The 15,952-nt window shown below is 39.2% G+C and overlaps 1 protein-coding gene across 6 annotated transcripts in view; it reads left to right on the forward strand.

Annotated features, from left to right (window-relative positions):
- The window catches only part of COL14A1 (collagen type XIV alpha 1 chain), a 127,427-nt gene that overhangs the window by 102,496 nt on the left and 8,979 nt on the right, over positions 1-15,952 (forward strand). For all 6 annotated transcript variants that reach the window (XR_012631297.1, XM_074887238.1, XM_074887201.1 and 3 more), the window contains exons 41-45: positions 5,594-5,647; positions 6,558-6,629; positions 8,470-8,505; positions 9,844-9,910; positions 10,415-10,603. Coding sequence is in view for 5 of the 6 variants with exons in the window: in XM_074887238.1 (XP_074743339.1) it covers positions 5,594-5,647; positions 6,558-6,629; positions 8,470-8,505; positions 9,844-9,910; positions 10,415-10,603 (418 nt within the window). In the remaining variant the exon portion in view is untranslated. The remainder of the gene's footprint in view (positions 1-5,593; positions 5,648-6,557; positions 6,630-8,469; positions 8,506-9,843; positions 9,911-10,414; positions 10,604-15,952) is intronic.

Consider the following 15,952-nt stretch of genomic DNA (forward strand, 5'->3'; position numbering starts at 1 on the left):
TACCATTTGAAGATTGAATCAGAGTAAAAAAATACATTGTCTGATAATAAAGCAAACTTTTTGAATATCCATTATAATACTTTAAAACCTGTCCGGGAACTGGTTTAAATCTACATTTCAGACTCCACATTAGGATCAGTCCCCTCCCCTCTCATCAGCTTCCAGTTATAAAAGAGTGTCATAAAAGATTTTATAAAATAGAAGAGGGTTTCTTTGTATTTTATGGCTGGGGCTGTGATTGTTTGGTGTCCTCTCTTACTGTCCCATATCTGTAGCTGGCAATATAGAGAGGTTTTACTAAAGAGAACAGATCGTGTTTCTCCACCAACTCTCCCAAGCATATCATGTTGAAAGATACAGCTTGAATTGCACATGCAGGAGAATCCAAACCGACATCATGCTTCTGGTGAGCACGTAGACAGTAATTAGATTCTCTTGTGCTTTTGGTTCATCTCTTTCAGCCAAGAGTATAAAGTTTGGAAGCAGACTGAGTCTGACCCTTGTTTAGATGTGTAGATAGAGGGGGGAAAAGTCTTCCCTTTCCCATATCTCCATGGCTGCTATCCAAGGTCAGGTCACAATTGCAATCCCTGTTCTTTCTTGTGAACTGCAGGCCACCTGAGAGGACAGATCTACACAGCTGCAACAAGAGAAGCCTAATATATCATCCTGAGTGGCAAGCATGCTCTGCTTGATGAGACAATGTAGGGAGGGATCTCTATCATTCTGAATCTCAAGTTTGTATCTCCTGTACCTGTGACACTGTCACTACTCACTGGGGTGTCTTCTCCTGGCCAAGCTTCCCCTTGGCAAAGAGGCATCGTTCTTACTTAGCAGGTAAAAAGTTCTGGAGGAAGGTCTGTTGGATGTGATTCCCTATGTCTGCTAGGAGTGGCACAGAGAGTTGAACTGTCAAATGTTTGATTTCTCTTGCTCAGCTGCTGCAGCTAGACTGGAGTCCAGAAGCATTGGGGTCCAGAAGCATTGACCTTCCTTATCCTTCTTGAAGACACTGGTCTGCAGTAAGATATCCCTAACTGGTAGAGAGGATGATTCAGTCTCTTAAACATTTCTTCAGCTCCTAATGGCTCCTGTTCAGCTCACTCTTAGAGCAGGAGGGCAAAGAGACCAGCTGTGGGACACAAAGCCTGTGTCTAGACTAGTAAATTAGATATTGCCAGAACATGGTTTTGAGCATTGGCTAGTGACCTATGCAGTCTAGTGCTTATCATTCCTCTTGGCAGTGTTGGGCTGGGCCAACTACAACTCTTCCAGCACATTGTTCAGGGGAGAGCATAGATCAGAAGCCATTTCCAGTAGGCAGTTTAAATGAACAGTTTTAGTGGGATTTATAGAATCATAGAATTAAGGTTGGAAGGGACATTCAGAGGTCATTTAGTCTAACACTTTCCTCAGAACAGCTCTGATCGGATCAGGTTGCTTACATCCATGTTAAGTCAAGTCTTGAACACTTCTGAGTATGAAGATTCCATAATCTCTCTGCTATTTATTTGATTTCTTTTTCCTAGTGTCTAATCATCATTTCCCGTTTCCAGTTGTGTCTGCTGCCTCTTGTCTCATCACTGTGCACCTCTGAGAAGAGTGGTTATATCTCTTTTTCCTCCGGTTAGGTACTTTAGACAGCAATAAGCTTTCCCAAGCAGAGCAAACCCACTTCTTTCAACCTTTCTTCATATGTCCTGTGCTCCGACCCCAGACCAGCTTGGTGATCCTCCACTGGATCTGCTCCATTATGTCAGTCTTTCTTGTACCGAGGATACCAAAACTGGACACAGGACTCTAGAGGTAGTCTTAAAAGTGCTCAAAAAAGGTGAAGGAGCACTTCCCTGAACCTGCTGCTGAATCTGCTGGCTATACTCCTACAACCAGACTGTGATTGGCTGCCTTTGCTGCAGGAGCATGCTGATGGCTCATGTTCAACTTGTTGTTCCCTAGGAATCCCAGGCTCTTTTCCACAAAGCCACATGTACATTGATATGAGCTGTGTCACATCTTTTCTCGAAGAACTTGTTTCATTTACAAGCAAAGGCATAGTCAAAGGGACACAGAAACACAAGGAAAAGAGTATTATCTTCCAGATGTTAATCTTAATAGCACACTTCAAATACTGGAGAAGAAATATGACTGATTAACAAAAGATATGCAGTAAAAGAACAAAAGAACATAGAAGAATTAATACTAAAATAATTTCAGACTATCTGCTTGTAGATAGCACTGGTAGTTTCACAAGGGAGAGATGACATGCTAAGTCAGCATTATTGTGTGTTAAGACAGAACTAGCCTATTTTAATTAAATAAAGGCTGTGTGTTCTGAGCAATATTTCAGAAAAAACCCACATTTTTGCTCTTTTTCTGGGTCAGCTTTAAAATAGCTCATGCTGGTGCAAAATCTTTTACAAGCTACACCTTAGATTAATACACTGAGATACTATTTAGTAATGCTTTTCTGATAGTCACAGTGGTTTATCTTGAAATAAGGGACATTTGTTTTTCAATTTTTTTATCAGAAAAAGAAAAATGAAAGATGAAGCAGGCACGGTCCCAGGCTGCAGGGCTTTTTAGACACATTCAAAGGCTGTGAATGAATATCCTTCAAGCCTGGGCTCAGTAGCTTCAGTTGAGGTTTTGCCAGTGTCTAGTCCTACTTGAAAAATCACCTCTCCACAAATACCCCAAACAAATCCCAGGCTACTGAAAGCTAAAGAGTTTCTAGTGGAGTGAGCAGCAGCCTCCACTGACTTTAGCAGACTTGAGATTTTACAGGGATTTAGCTGGTGCCTATATTCTGTAATACCATTTGTATTCTGGCAAATAAAACTCCTTATAAAAAATTCTGTCATAGCTACACTGTTTCTCCATAATTGTTTTTCATGCCATTAGCAAACTATGCCCTGATTTAAGTTAACCTTCCAAAATAATACGCATCTTGATTCTAAACCGCCCTACATCTGAGGTCACACATCAAAATCTGTTCCATCCTGCTCTGGGACATGCAGCTCCATGGAGGAGATTCAGTGCCTCTGTACAGAGTCATTCCTATCTTGGATGTGACTGCATCAGAGAGAAAGTGCTGTTGTGCTAAGTATTTCCCCCAGTCATTCTGGAGATGGATAAGCGAAGTTGAGACTTCAATAAATGGGAGAGTAAATAATACCTTTAAGGCTTCAGTGCTCTGAATACAACTTTGTGAATTCTCACAATGCTCTATTTTCTTCTACATTACACAGACCAAAAATAATGGGAGAAAGAGCAAGAAGAAATACATTCCCAGTTCTCCTGCTAACTTCATGGTACCTACTAATCTCTGCTCACTACTCACAAGTTCAGAATGAGTATCAGATCCGTTCTGGCCATCAGATGGTCTGAATAACATCATTTTCAAACATGTTGGCAGCACAGACAAATATCTTTTGTCTTTACCTGCATGAGGGAATAGGTATTGCCATACTCTTTCTTGAACCAAACCTCTCTTTGACTTCATTTGTAAATACCAATTTTCACATCCAACAAATGAGGCGATTTTTTGTGTCCAAGCGATACAGACATAGTGCCAAGAGAACTGAATCCTAGGAGAATAGACAGGAGATGATTCTTGAGCAGCCAAGAGTAAGAATACTGCTCAGAAGAAATAGTGAAACATATTCAAAGAAAATGTAGTGGTTCTGATCATACTGTTAGTTCTACTCTTTGACTCAGATGGGAGAAGGGAGGGATATACAGCGTTATTTTTCTTTAGAAGTTTGTGTGAATCCACACTAGATGCTAAAGGCAGTGGAAAGCTCTCCATTTCCCTCCTCCCAGTTAAATTAAGCCCTTGACAGGGTCCAACCAGTTTTCATCCTGCTTTAGGACTGATCAAAAAATAAATGTGGATTTAAAATCTTTACTTTAAAATGTGAAACATACTTATAAATATGAAGTTATCAGTCTTCCTGAAGGACTGCTACAAAGTTTAGTTTGCATTATCTTTAAGGGACTTCCATGTTATTATAAAACTGCGAATAGCTATCATTGAATTTTTCAGAACATTGTTCACAATTAAATGCTTCTTCCAGAGAATATCAGAAACCCTGTTTTATAATTTTAATATATTTCAAAGTTGCTGATACCAATCTCTGTTTCCTCTAGAACCACCAATTTTGAAGATTGAACACACTTTCCTTTGCAAATGTATTTAATTGAGCTAGGCTTGCAATCTTTTCTCTGTCTTAAACCTACTTAAAACTACTGTGATAGAGACACTACCAGTATCTTTATTTCAATGCCACTTAGCTGTTACATTTGCTTTAGTTCTTATTGTTGGTACTTGAACCTTCGGGAACCATCTGGCTACAACTGTGAAATCAGAAAATATTTCCTTATCAAGACTAGGGATGCATAGATGACATAATATGACTTGACTATGTGGCTTATTTTATCATCAAAACACCTTTCTGGTGGAATTTTAAAAAATCCTTTCCAGGTAGGTGGCAGATAATATTCTCCAAACAGTTTTTTAATGCCATATGATAGCAGGTTTGAATCATAGTTTCCAAATTATGTAAAGCATAACACTAGTAGTTCATACTATATTCATTACTAAAAACATGTCAAAAACAAAGTTTTAGAAAAAAAGTACAAAACAAAAAAGATGTGAATTTTTCTTCTGAAGCTCTATGAGATACTGAGGCCTAGAATGTTCTTTACCGTGTCTGTCAGCGTAAACACTTTCAAACCCTCTCTTTCCTTCTACTCTCACCTCCATATTCTGGTCTTGAGCCAGAGATAAGATCATATTTATCCTTTTTAGGCTGTGTAGTAATTAAAGAATTGACTTATCACCAGGCTTTTCAGAAACCTGTGCTTTATAGCATTTGGATACAAAATGTGCCTATTGGTTAATTTACAAGAATACTTTATTAATAGTGTATTTTCTTCTACATCTGGTCAGTCTTTTTTCTATGATTTGCTTGCTTTCCAGTTTCCAAGTTATCTTTAGTTTTTGGCTCTCATTTCTGGAAGCTCTGAAGCACGTTTATAATGTAAAACACATGAGCATTCCTGCTGCTTCCTGAATCAGGACCTCGGTGATAGCTAGTACATATGTACAGTACTGCTGGGCAGAGAGATAGACTCTCAATTGCCATCTTTCAGCACTTGATCAATGGGACTGTGAATAGTTACAACCAGTGAGAACAGATGTAAAAGTGTGACCCATCTTGTGGTAGAGAAGTTTGACAGCAAACACTCTCATTTACCTCACTACAGCAGTGTTATAAGTGAAATTTACTCCGAGGTGAAAATTGCCAGTACAAAGAGTTTTTGATTTCTTCTTTTTACTTCAAAAGTTTTGGGACACTGGTTGGATTTTTTCAAAATAACAGCTATGCTATAGCTCCTTTTCAGAAATAAACCCTCCCCAGGGCAAATAAGGGAATTTTCATCTAAGAAACCACTACCACCAGTTATTAATTTAAAAAAAAAAAACACAACACAAATAAAAAAAGAAAAAAAGGTCTTTTAGTTGACATGGAACAGATTCATGAATTACATAGAAAAAGCTGATAAAATTGCATATATTTCTCTTTTATAGGGCCTTCCTGGCAAAGATGGACCTACAGGCCCACAAGGACCCCCTGGCCCAATGGTGAGTATTGCCCATGGAATTCATTACTGTAAAAATCGGGAAGATTTTGGGGGATTGTAGGTCACTGTTATCTAGACTTCAGTGGAAAAACCAAAGCCAAGGGTTCTCCTTGGAAGTTAAAATTCTCATGACTCACAGGATTGGCAAATAGCTGCTTGTCCAGTGTAATTTCTTTCTATTCTTACTTAGCTCAAGACAAAATGTATCCCTTGGGAAGGGGAGACAGACAGTTGTTCCATCAATAGATTGATAGCTAGTTCTTAGTCAAATAACTGCACTATATAAGGGGAATTAGTGCTCTTAACATTTGAATCAAGACTTTCTTTTTGCAAGGAATTCAAATTAGGTTTGTTAGTTGAAGTGAATCACTAAGTTCTGCTTGGTCTAGAGGCTGGAGGTGAGTGCAGGTATTCAGATGTTCTCACAGAGTAATAAAGACAGCAGAGGCCACATTCAGCTTTCAAAGTAACATGTGTTGCCTGCAGAATCTGTTTCATCCTTCTCAGCTAGGGCAGTTAGGCAAGTTTAATGCCTTCTTGATAGATTCAAGAACTGTTGATGGTATTGAGTATTCTCCAAGCAGTCATGTTCTTTTCACAAAGAATATTTTGAGTCAGCAGCCCTGAACATCACAGGATTTAATCTTGTGGTTCAGCAGTCTGTGCCTGTTCCAGAAAGCAAGCAACATGAGTCCATTTTTCTCAAGTGCTTTTCTCAGAGGTGTGCTTTCGGTGCTCTTCTTCCTGCAACGTGAACTTCCTAGTCCTCTCTCCCATCTCTCTGGTCTTTGACTGGCAGAACTGCCTGTTCTGTGCACTTCCTCTCCATCACACAGTTATTTCTCTCATCAGAATTCATGGATGTTGATTATCATCACCACTAAGTATTTTCTTTCTCTTTTTCCATGTAGGGCATACCTGGTGCTCCAGGTGTTCCAGGTGTTACCGGAAGCCAGGGGCCACAAGGTGATGTAGGAGCTCCTGTGAGTAAAATTAATTAATATTGCTATATTTGCTGTTGTGCATTAATTGGTTTCTGATCCTGGCTTCACTGTTTTACAGAACTCCTCAATATTTATAGCTTATGATCTGTTTGCAGTTAGTGCTTAAGGGAAACATCATATTGGTCTTTCTTTGTTCATTTTTTATAATTAAAGTTATTTGTGGATCTTACATACAATGTTTGGAATATAGGGATTAGAGAGTCAAAACACAAGGTTAAAACACAGAGGTTAAAAACATAACAGTATGTGAGTTTGTAGTCTGTGTGTAATTACTTTCTGCTTTTTTTCCTTTGCACTTCAAGCAACTCTCAGGAAATTAAAGTATGTCATTTATTAACCTGAATATTTCCAAAATATTATTCTGATTTTTAAACTGTGAAAATATTGCATAAATAAAAAACTGGCTTTTGTGGTTACTCTGGGTTTACATCAGGCAACTGACTGGGCTTTTTCTATAATGTTATTATAAATCTGACCATCAGTTTCATTGAATAGAAAATTACACCCTCTATACTGAAAATAAGTATTAAGAACCTCTAATACTAAGTTTGTCTTTCAGATATTATTTTCTTTATAATAAAAAAATCCAAACGGTTTAACTAGAAGAAAGGAATACAACTATAAAATGAGTGTGTAAATTACATAAAAGAGAAGATTTACAGTGGACGTCTTTTTCCCTGTAACAGTTCAAATAATATTATGTATTAACATTTTAACATTTGACCACTTGGTTAATTAAAAAGCCTGCTCAATTTTTTTCCAATGAACGTTCTATTTAATTTTTAAAGGCATCAGAATATGTACTTATGACTCGATTTGTAGAATAGAATATTTTTTTTTTCAAAATTCAGTTTGCTTTGGAGATTTAGTCCAATGCAAGCATTTTTATTTGGTTAAGTGGAAATTAAATGACTGATAATATATAAGCAAAGGTAATAACCTAATGCTCGGTTCTGCATAGTTTCTAAGTATAATCATGAAGTCTACTAAGGAGATTTGATGAGCTATGGAACTTATTACTATCAATGTATAACATGCTGACTATTCAGTTCCTGTCCAAACACATGTTCCAGATATTGAACTAAATTTCCTAGAGTGTAGATATTCCTGTGAGTCATACTAAGACCTCTGCTGTGAATGTATAGACACTAGTAGTTCCGAAAAAAACAGTTAAGTGGGTGAAAAATTACTGAGTTTCAATAGCTGACTTTCCCTAAAGGTAGAGTAATAGAAAAGAGGCCTAGAAATAATCTTGCAGTCTTTGTAGGAGTTCCTTCTTTCCCAGGATAGAATAAGCTGTGCTTTAATGATGCATCCAGTCAGCTGGTTACCTCTTCATGCAGATCTTTCCTCGCTTCAGGAGTTCCTGTGAGATGTCTAGCCTGCCTCAAAAAACCTCCACTAGTGAAGTTGTAACTGCCCCAGACAGCTTGTTCCTAGTGGGTGAAGAGCCTTGGTGAAGCAAATGCTACAAGTTTCAGACCGATATTTTGTGTTGCATCAGCCTTCTCTTCTTCAGTGATAAATAGATCCATTTCAGCCATGTGAAATGCCATATGGCCTGCCCTTGCTGCAATTTTAAACAAGAGAATTCAGTGTGTGATGAACTCCTGAGAAAGTCATTGTCTTCATGTAATTGCCAAAGATGAACATTTTGTTGTGTACTGAAATGGAAAAAGTATATTCGTTATTGTCACATAGCCTCCTGAAACCTTATTCCTTGTTTGTTTTTTCTCTTATTGTGATGTTGCAAGGGAGACAATGTTTAGGGGTTATAAATTTTGAGCAAGAATTAATTTTGTATTGAAACTTTCCATAGGGTCCTCCTGGAGCTAAGGGTGAAAGGGGTGAGCGGGTAAGTCTATGTTCATGTTAGCCACCATTTTTTTTCTGTTCTGGCCTTCTGTCTCATAAAAAGCTTTCTCTGACAATTTGTTTCTCTGTGTTTACAGGTACAATAGTTTTATCTGTGCAATCAGTCAAACTTTCCTTCTTTTCCAGACATTGTCTTATACATAGCTACGTTAATGTGCACCCTCAGTAAGTTTGCAGATGACACCAAGTTGGGTGGGAGTGTTGATCTGCTCGAGGGTAGGGAGGCTCTGCAGAGAGACCTGGACAGGCTGGAGCGATGGGCTAAGGCCAACTGTAGGAGTTTCAGTAAGGCCAAATGCCGGGTGCTGCACTTTGGCCACAACAACCCCCAGCAGTGCTACAGGCTTGGGGAGGAGTGGCTGGAGAGCTGCCAGTCAGAGAGGGACCTGGGGGTGTTGATTGACAGCCGGCTGAACATGAGCCAGCAGTGTGCCCAGGTGGCCAAGAAGGCCAATGGCATCCTGGCTTGTATCAGAAATAGCGTGGCCAGCAGGGACAGGGAAGTGCTCTTACCCCTGTACTCAGCACTGGTGAGGCCGCACCTCGATTACTGTGTTCAGTTTTGGGCCCCTCACTACAAAAAGGACATTGAATTACTCGAGCGTGTCCAGAGAAGGGCAACGAAGCTGGTGCAGGGTCTGGAGCACATGTCGTACGAGGCGCGGCTGAGGGAACTGGGGGTGTTTAGTCTGGAGAAGAGGAGGCTGAGGGGAGACCTCATCGCCCTCTACAACTACCTGAAAGGAGGTTGCAGAGAGCTGGGGATGAGTCTCTTTAATGAGGTAACAAGCGATAGGACAAGAGGTAATGGCCTCAACTGGCACCAGGGAAAGTTTAGACTGGTCATTAGGAAGCATTTCTTTACAGAGTGGGTTGTTAGGCGTTGGAATGGGCTGCCCAGGGAGGTGGTGGAGTCCCCATCCCTGGAGGTGTTTAAGAGTAGGGTCGACATAGCACTGAGGGATATGGTGTAGTTGGGAACTGTCAGTGTTGGGTTAATGGTTGGACTAGGTGATTTTCAAGGTCTTTTCCAACCTAGATGATTCTGTGATTCTGTGATTAATGTTTTGAAGGTGAGAAGTATGTGGCTTTAAGCACGTCCCCAAATCTCTCATTAGGGTTATCTTCTCAGACCTCTGTTCGCTGGCTAAAAACAGAAATGGGAACCAGGGAAATCGCAAAATTTGTTTGGCTTTTTTTCTCATCTGTGAGGATATAATCTCTCAGGGACAATAAATGTCTTTCATTGCTCTAAGCATTTTCAAGACAGAAATGATGCAAAAAATTGTGTTATGACACTGCTGCTGTTGTTATCCAGGGTGATCTCCAGTCCCAAGCAATGGTGCGTGCTGTTGCTCGTCAAGTGTGTGAACAACTCATCCAGGGTAAGTACAGCAATGGTTCATATGCTTCTATCTCTAGAATGGATCTTTTCCTGCCACAATTACTTATAGATATGATGCTTTTCAGAGCATCCAAGGGGATCTGTTCATTTTAGGTTAGGCAGGATTTATGTTCCAACTAGATTTATGTTCAACTGGATTCATATCCAAGCAGAGCTGATTAGCATCAGGCATCTAAAAGAAAGCCTGAATTGTCTCCAATCTATTGTAGTATAAAGAAGCTTCTGCTGTAACAGTTTTAGATTCTTATAGACATAAAATACAAAAAAAACCCCAAACATCAAAGCAAGGAAATAAAATTCTACACAATAGTTCTTCCGCTTTTCTGTCTACTCCCTAAACCACTGTTTCTCCACCAAGTGCAAAGCTTCATATTATCAAAGAACAACAGACCACAGCCTTGAGGACCTGCCAGTGCTCTGTACAAACTTAGCTGAACCAAATTCTCCACTGCAACTTGAAAATGAGGACATTGTTTCCTAACAGGTCATATGGCAAGATATAACTCAATTCTGAACCAGATTCCAAGCCAGTCTGTCTCAACACGAACCATCGCAGGACCTCCTGGTGAGCCAGGTCGGCCAGGGGCCCCAGGGCCACAGGGTGAGCAAGGATCACCAGGCATGCAAGGGTTTCCAGGAAGTCCTGGTCAACCAGGAAGACCAGGAGAAAGAGGTAGGTTGTATTTTTTGTACTTTGCATACAAAAAATATACCTCCCTTTCCTGATATATTCTGATGGCTTTTGTCTCCTGTCTAAATGTGAGAAAAACATTTTTTTCATGAGTTGATTGGTGAGCTCAACGCAAACCATAATGAAAGCTCTGGAGACTCTGTCATGAAGGTAATGCAGGTTTTGCCAGGTGTGATTCGGCAGGATCAGACAGAGGTTTAATGCCTAAACCACTGAAGATTGGTGGCATCTAACTGGGCACATCCCAACACATCATGCTTTCATCTTAGGACTCTGAAGTGAGCTGGAGCTATAAATATACAAGCAAAGGAGTTTTTGGAGAAAGCCAGCTGCAAAACGTGATAGATTTGTGTTGAGAAAAGATTGAGCTTTTCTGTTAAACTTGAAATGTGTCAGTCTCGAGATTTCTAAGTCATGATAGTCTGAAAGGAGCAAGGTTGGTAGGAAGAAGGAAAAAGTTTCAGTTTATGAGGGTTTGAGAGGATCAAGGAGAGGAAATGGTGAGATTAGACAGAAGTAATACAATTAACTGTTCATTTACAGTAATTAAGATATGGTTTAGATGGGAACTGGCAGTGTTAGGTTAATGGTTGGACTAGATGATCTTCAAGGTCCTTTCCAACGTAGTTGATTCTGTGTAATTCTCCTCTGTATTCTTACATGTAGGCTAGATCCCTTACTTCTTTCCTCCTCCAGCATTGTCTAATAAAGAAACAAGTTTTGATTTACTCTCTCTGTGCAGCCATGGCAATCTTCGGTGTACCGGACTAGCCCTAACCTCACAGAGGTAGTACTGAGTAGATCTATGATTGTGAAAGTTCTTTGAAGATCATCACGTGAGGAAGTGACCAAAAACCCAAGAGACAAATGTCATATTCAAGACACTAACTGGGATTTTAAAAATGAATTGCTATGAAGGCTGTTCAGTTCAGGAGCTTAATAGTTTCAGTTCATAGTAGCCATGATGACCAGAGTTAAAGCATTGTTTTGAAAAGAAAGTCTTTGAGTGAACCTGTGAATCTGTGAGTGAACCTGTGAGTCTGTGGGTCCTTCCTTTCCCTCAAGACTGTCATTATAATTACCTTTTTTTAAAAAGAGGCAAAGTTTAGGGTACTAGCCTGTCAGTCATACTGCTGCCTGCTCCAGCTGAGTAAAGACCAGACACTGTCCAGAAAAAAGGAGGAATGAGGGGATGGGAGACAAGTATGAAAGAAAATTGGAAGAGATGGCAAGTGAAGAACTGACTTTAAAAGTGGTGACCTGGAGAGACTGAATGCAGATTTCAGTTGCTTAAAATACTGCTATAATTTAAATGGTTTCTCAGGTAGGAACTGTTTAAACACACAGAATATGTTGCTGGGGCTTCAGGAATGGAGGAACCAAAATGCCAGGCTATGAAAAGGGAAACCTTTCTGGCATTTAGCATGGATTTTCCATTGTATTTGTTGTGCTGAGGCCCAGACCCACGTGTTGTACTATTATGAAATCACAGAGTAATTAGATACAGCCATTTAAATGAAACATGATGTGGATTAACCCACTGCTGATAATATTATTATCTAGTAAGCAGTATTGGCAATGGACTGAGTACAGAAAGGGTAAAACCACATTTAAAAATACTATCTTTTTCTATCTATACAGATAACTGATGTTAGAAGAGACTGATTTTGGCAGGTAGTGCTTGTGGGGAGTTTCATACTTGGTAGAGAGCAAGCTTTATCAAGCATATTTCAAGAACTATAATCAGCCAGACAGAGCTCTCTGCAGATTTTCATAAAATGTGATACCAAATGTTGGGAGTGTGTTACAGTATTTATAGCCTAAAATGAGATTGTTTTAAGAAAAAAAGAATCTATGTGTAAACTTAAAGACAAAATAATTGTCTTTATTCAGAGTGAAATAGTTTTTAGGAAAACACCTAACTGCAGCCTTGCACAGAACCTGGAAGACCAAGGAGCGAGCTCGTTCCAGAACCTAGGAATAAAACCAGCATAATTCATTAATCCCTGAGGATATAATTTATTCAGAAGCAACTGAAATTTTAGATTGATAGTGTGCCTGATGTAGTAGCAGTTTATTTAACAGAAAGATACCTTTTGAGCTGTACAGACCCTTGGGATATTTCAGAATCCATTTCGAAGGAATTGCTGTAAGCTAACCCCAAAATGCATCAGTGAAAAGTAAAATTATTTTTACCAGCTTCTAATGCTTCTGGAAATTGATTGGAAGTTTCTTGTGCCTTCCCAATTCTCACTTGATTCCTGACTACATATCATACAGTGAAGTAGCAGGTTAAAATTGCTCTGCTTCTGGATGGAAAGGGTTTTAATTTCCAGTGACTACAGCGAGGAGGGTAAATGGACTCAGACCCCATCCCTTGCTGTGTTCTGAACCATTGTTTGTATTTAACTTGTTCAGCAAATCACAATGTATAGTCCTGTCCTGAAGATTTCCAGCCAGCCACTTGGAAGTCTTTATGAACAATATGTTTCTTTTCGTTGCTGTCATTAGCATTTTAGTTGTATATGAAGTCAAGTTAATGTTCAAAACTAGTGCCAGATTAGCCTCCACATTTAAGTACAGAAAATACACTGCAACAGCAACAGCAGTGTCCGTACTTTTTAGTACGCTTTAGTATGTGTTTTAGTGTACTAAAAAGTAATAGACACTAAAAGGAAAAAAAAAAGACCTGTTGTTTATCTAGTAGAGTGTTGCTTTTTTTCCCTCAAACTCTTGTGATTGCTGCAAGAACCTGTTACTGCCTCAGAGCTGAGCGGCAAGGTGCTGGCAGAGTGGGAAGAGAAAAGGTGGGAGGAGGCTAGATGTTTCTTCCTACTCACCTCTCTGGCCCACCACCCATTCGATCCCAGCCTGTGAGAAGGGGGAACTTCTGAAAGCAGTGTGTTGAACTGGTTAGAAATCATGCGCTAAAGAGAGCTTTACTGGAAAATGTCAGCAGTGAGAGATCTTGACATCAGTGAACTTCTCTGCTGACTTGCCAGGCCAATAGCTTCTTTTCCCTTGTTTACCTTGTCACTCTGCCAAGCGTTAATCAGATGTTTTGGAACAAGGCTTGGACTGAGACAGTGTCCTGGAGTTTTGCTAGAAACCTCCACTTGAACTTCTAGGTCCAGGGTGTCCCATGTATTCTCTCACTAGTAACACACTGAGCTGGTCCTTCCAAGAAAGACCACCTCAGTGAGAATGAATAAGTCATTCTCTTGACAGATTCAGTTCTCAGTGTCTGTTGCCAGCTGAGGTCTATTTTTTCTAGTGTAGACGTAAGTGAATGGATTAGGATCACACTGAGACATTTGTTACTTAGTTTTTCCAGTTGATTATTGTTTTAGCTGTAGACTGTGAGGTCTTGTCTGTTGTATTTTTCTAATGGTGTGAAAAGAAACGTGTCTGGCAATCTCAGTATTTGTTAGCAATATTAACATTTTATTGGTGCCCCAACAGGCCATTTGAATTGGAATGGTGATTTAAAGATTAAGGAGGCCACATTGTGTTATCAGTCCCCTATAGTACATAATCCCAGATAAATTACTAGAATTTTGCTCTCATATATTTGCATAAATATAGGAATTTGGAAAGAACCAAACGCAAACACTGATTATTCACAGCACTCATCTCTATTTTTATTTTAACTAGTTCACAGCACTGGTTTCTATTTTTATTTCAGCTAGTTTGAATATCTTTTGATTTTATGTTTGTGAACTGGGACTTAAATAACTCATGTCTGGCTTCTGAGTACTCAGGAAGTAGTTGGACTTCTGCAAAATAATGTAAAAAAGCAAAGATTCAGAGTGGGGCTTTTTTCAGTTATTTTTATAATACATGGGTAGTTTTCTCAACTTCAAGGAAAAAATGTAAAGGCCATAGTAAAAATTATGCTGAGGCACTGCTAGCTTTCAGATGCTGTGAAAGTGCAGTCATTCTTCTACTGCTGGGTGGACTTCTGCTCTTATGCTGTGTCCTGAAGTGACGCACAAAATGTATGGCTACTCACGCCATCCCACTATGATTAAAATACAATAAATACCTAAGCTGTCACCAGGAAAGTCACAATTCTCAAGTACAGCTTCATCCATATTTGTTTCCTGGCTTCATATGAAAGAGTTAGTTAAACGTCTGTTATCAAAAGCCACGTTTACAGCTCTGATGGCAAAATTCCCATGGAATTAAATAGAACTTTTGCCAGTTGCATCAATGAGATATTTTTATTTCCAATTTTAGCTTCATCTGTATAAAAAAAAAAAATCACCCTGTGTTATTATACGTTATGGTTACAACTGAAGATCTTTGAAAGAGGACATTTTTGGTAGCAGTTTAATTTTTCTCAATTGCAATATGCAGTTCTCCTCAGAGGACAGTATTCTGTTAAAGAGAAAAATAGATAAGCAATACCTAAGATTTCCTTTTGTGCAAAAACCACGGACATTTAATTTTCTTTGCTAGAGAATGTGTTCATGATCTTGGTTTTGTTTTTAATAACTGATACAATCAGAGGTATCTTTAGCAGAGCATTGGAAACAATTTATTTCAGTTGCTTGTGATCTCCATGGGTCTGAACCCAAGCCTTTGCTTATTTTGGATGAGGACATCAAAAAGTGGTTAGCATGGAGGCGGGGACACAGTTTGGTGATATTGTAGAATTATGTCCAGAGCACAAATATGAAAAGAGTTACTAGAATTTGAAGCCACTCTAACTCAAATGTTAAATTTTGATACACACTTTTATTCCTGAGAGTGATTATCCATTGCAGTAACTTGCATGGAGAGTGATGTCTTGTCTGGTTGACTTTCTGTAAGCTATGCTCTAATGAAATGCAAAGATGACCTTGACAGAAGGCAAAATGGGTGAATTTTGAATCTTCTGTCATTTACAGGAGGGACTCATTAAGTCTATGAATCTGTTAACTTACTCTCATTGAGGATCTTTGGCGGAAAGGCCGTTAGGGAAGCCCATGGTGTGCTTGATTTTAACTCGTGTGAGTTTTGCCTTAGGAGTAGGGTATTCTTGCTTCAGTGTTTATGTTCTCTTTCACTTGGGTAAACTTTACTGGAAGTTAGACTAAAAGAAACCTGAAGCAGACTTGGATTTTGGCCTTCAGTATGTTTGCTTTAGGAACTTGATATCCATGTGATTTCAAAGCAGGTTAGCCCTGTGCAAGAGGTTTATAATCTGTTCCAGAATGAACATTTTATTCTTAGCCTGAGTAGATTTGTTCCATATTTATAATTTCTTACTGCAGTTTATTCTGTGAACATCATGTAATGGGTGTGTGTTCTTGTGTGTGTAAAGAATAATAAATGAGTGCATGGAAG

Source organism: Strix uralensis, chromosome 1, assembly GCF_047716275.1.
Source record: "Strix uralensis isolate ZFMK-TIS-50842 chromosome 1, bStrUra1, whole genome shotgun sequence".
Taxonomy (NCBI): Eukaryota; Metazoa; Chordata; class Aves; order Strigiformes; family Strigidae; genus Strix; species Strix uralensis.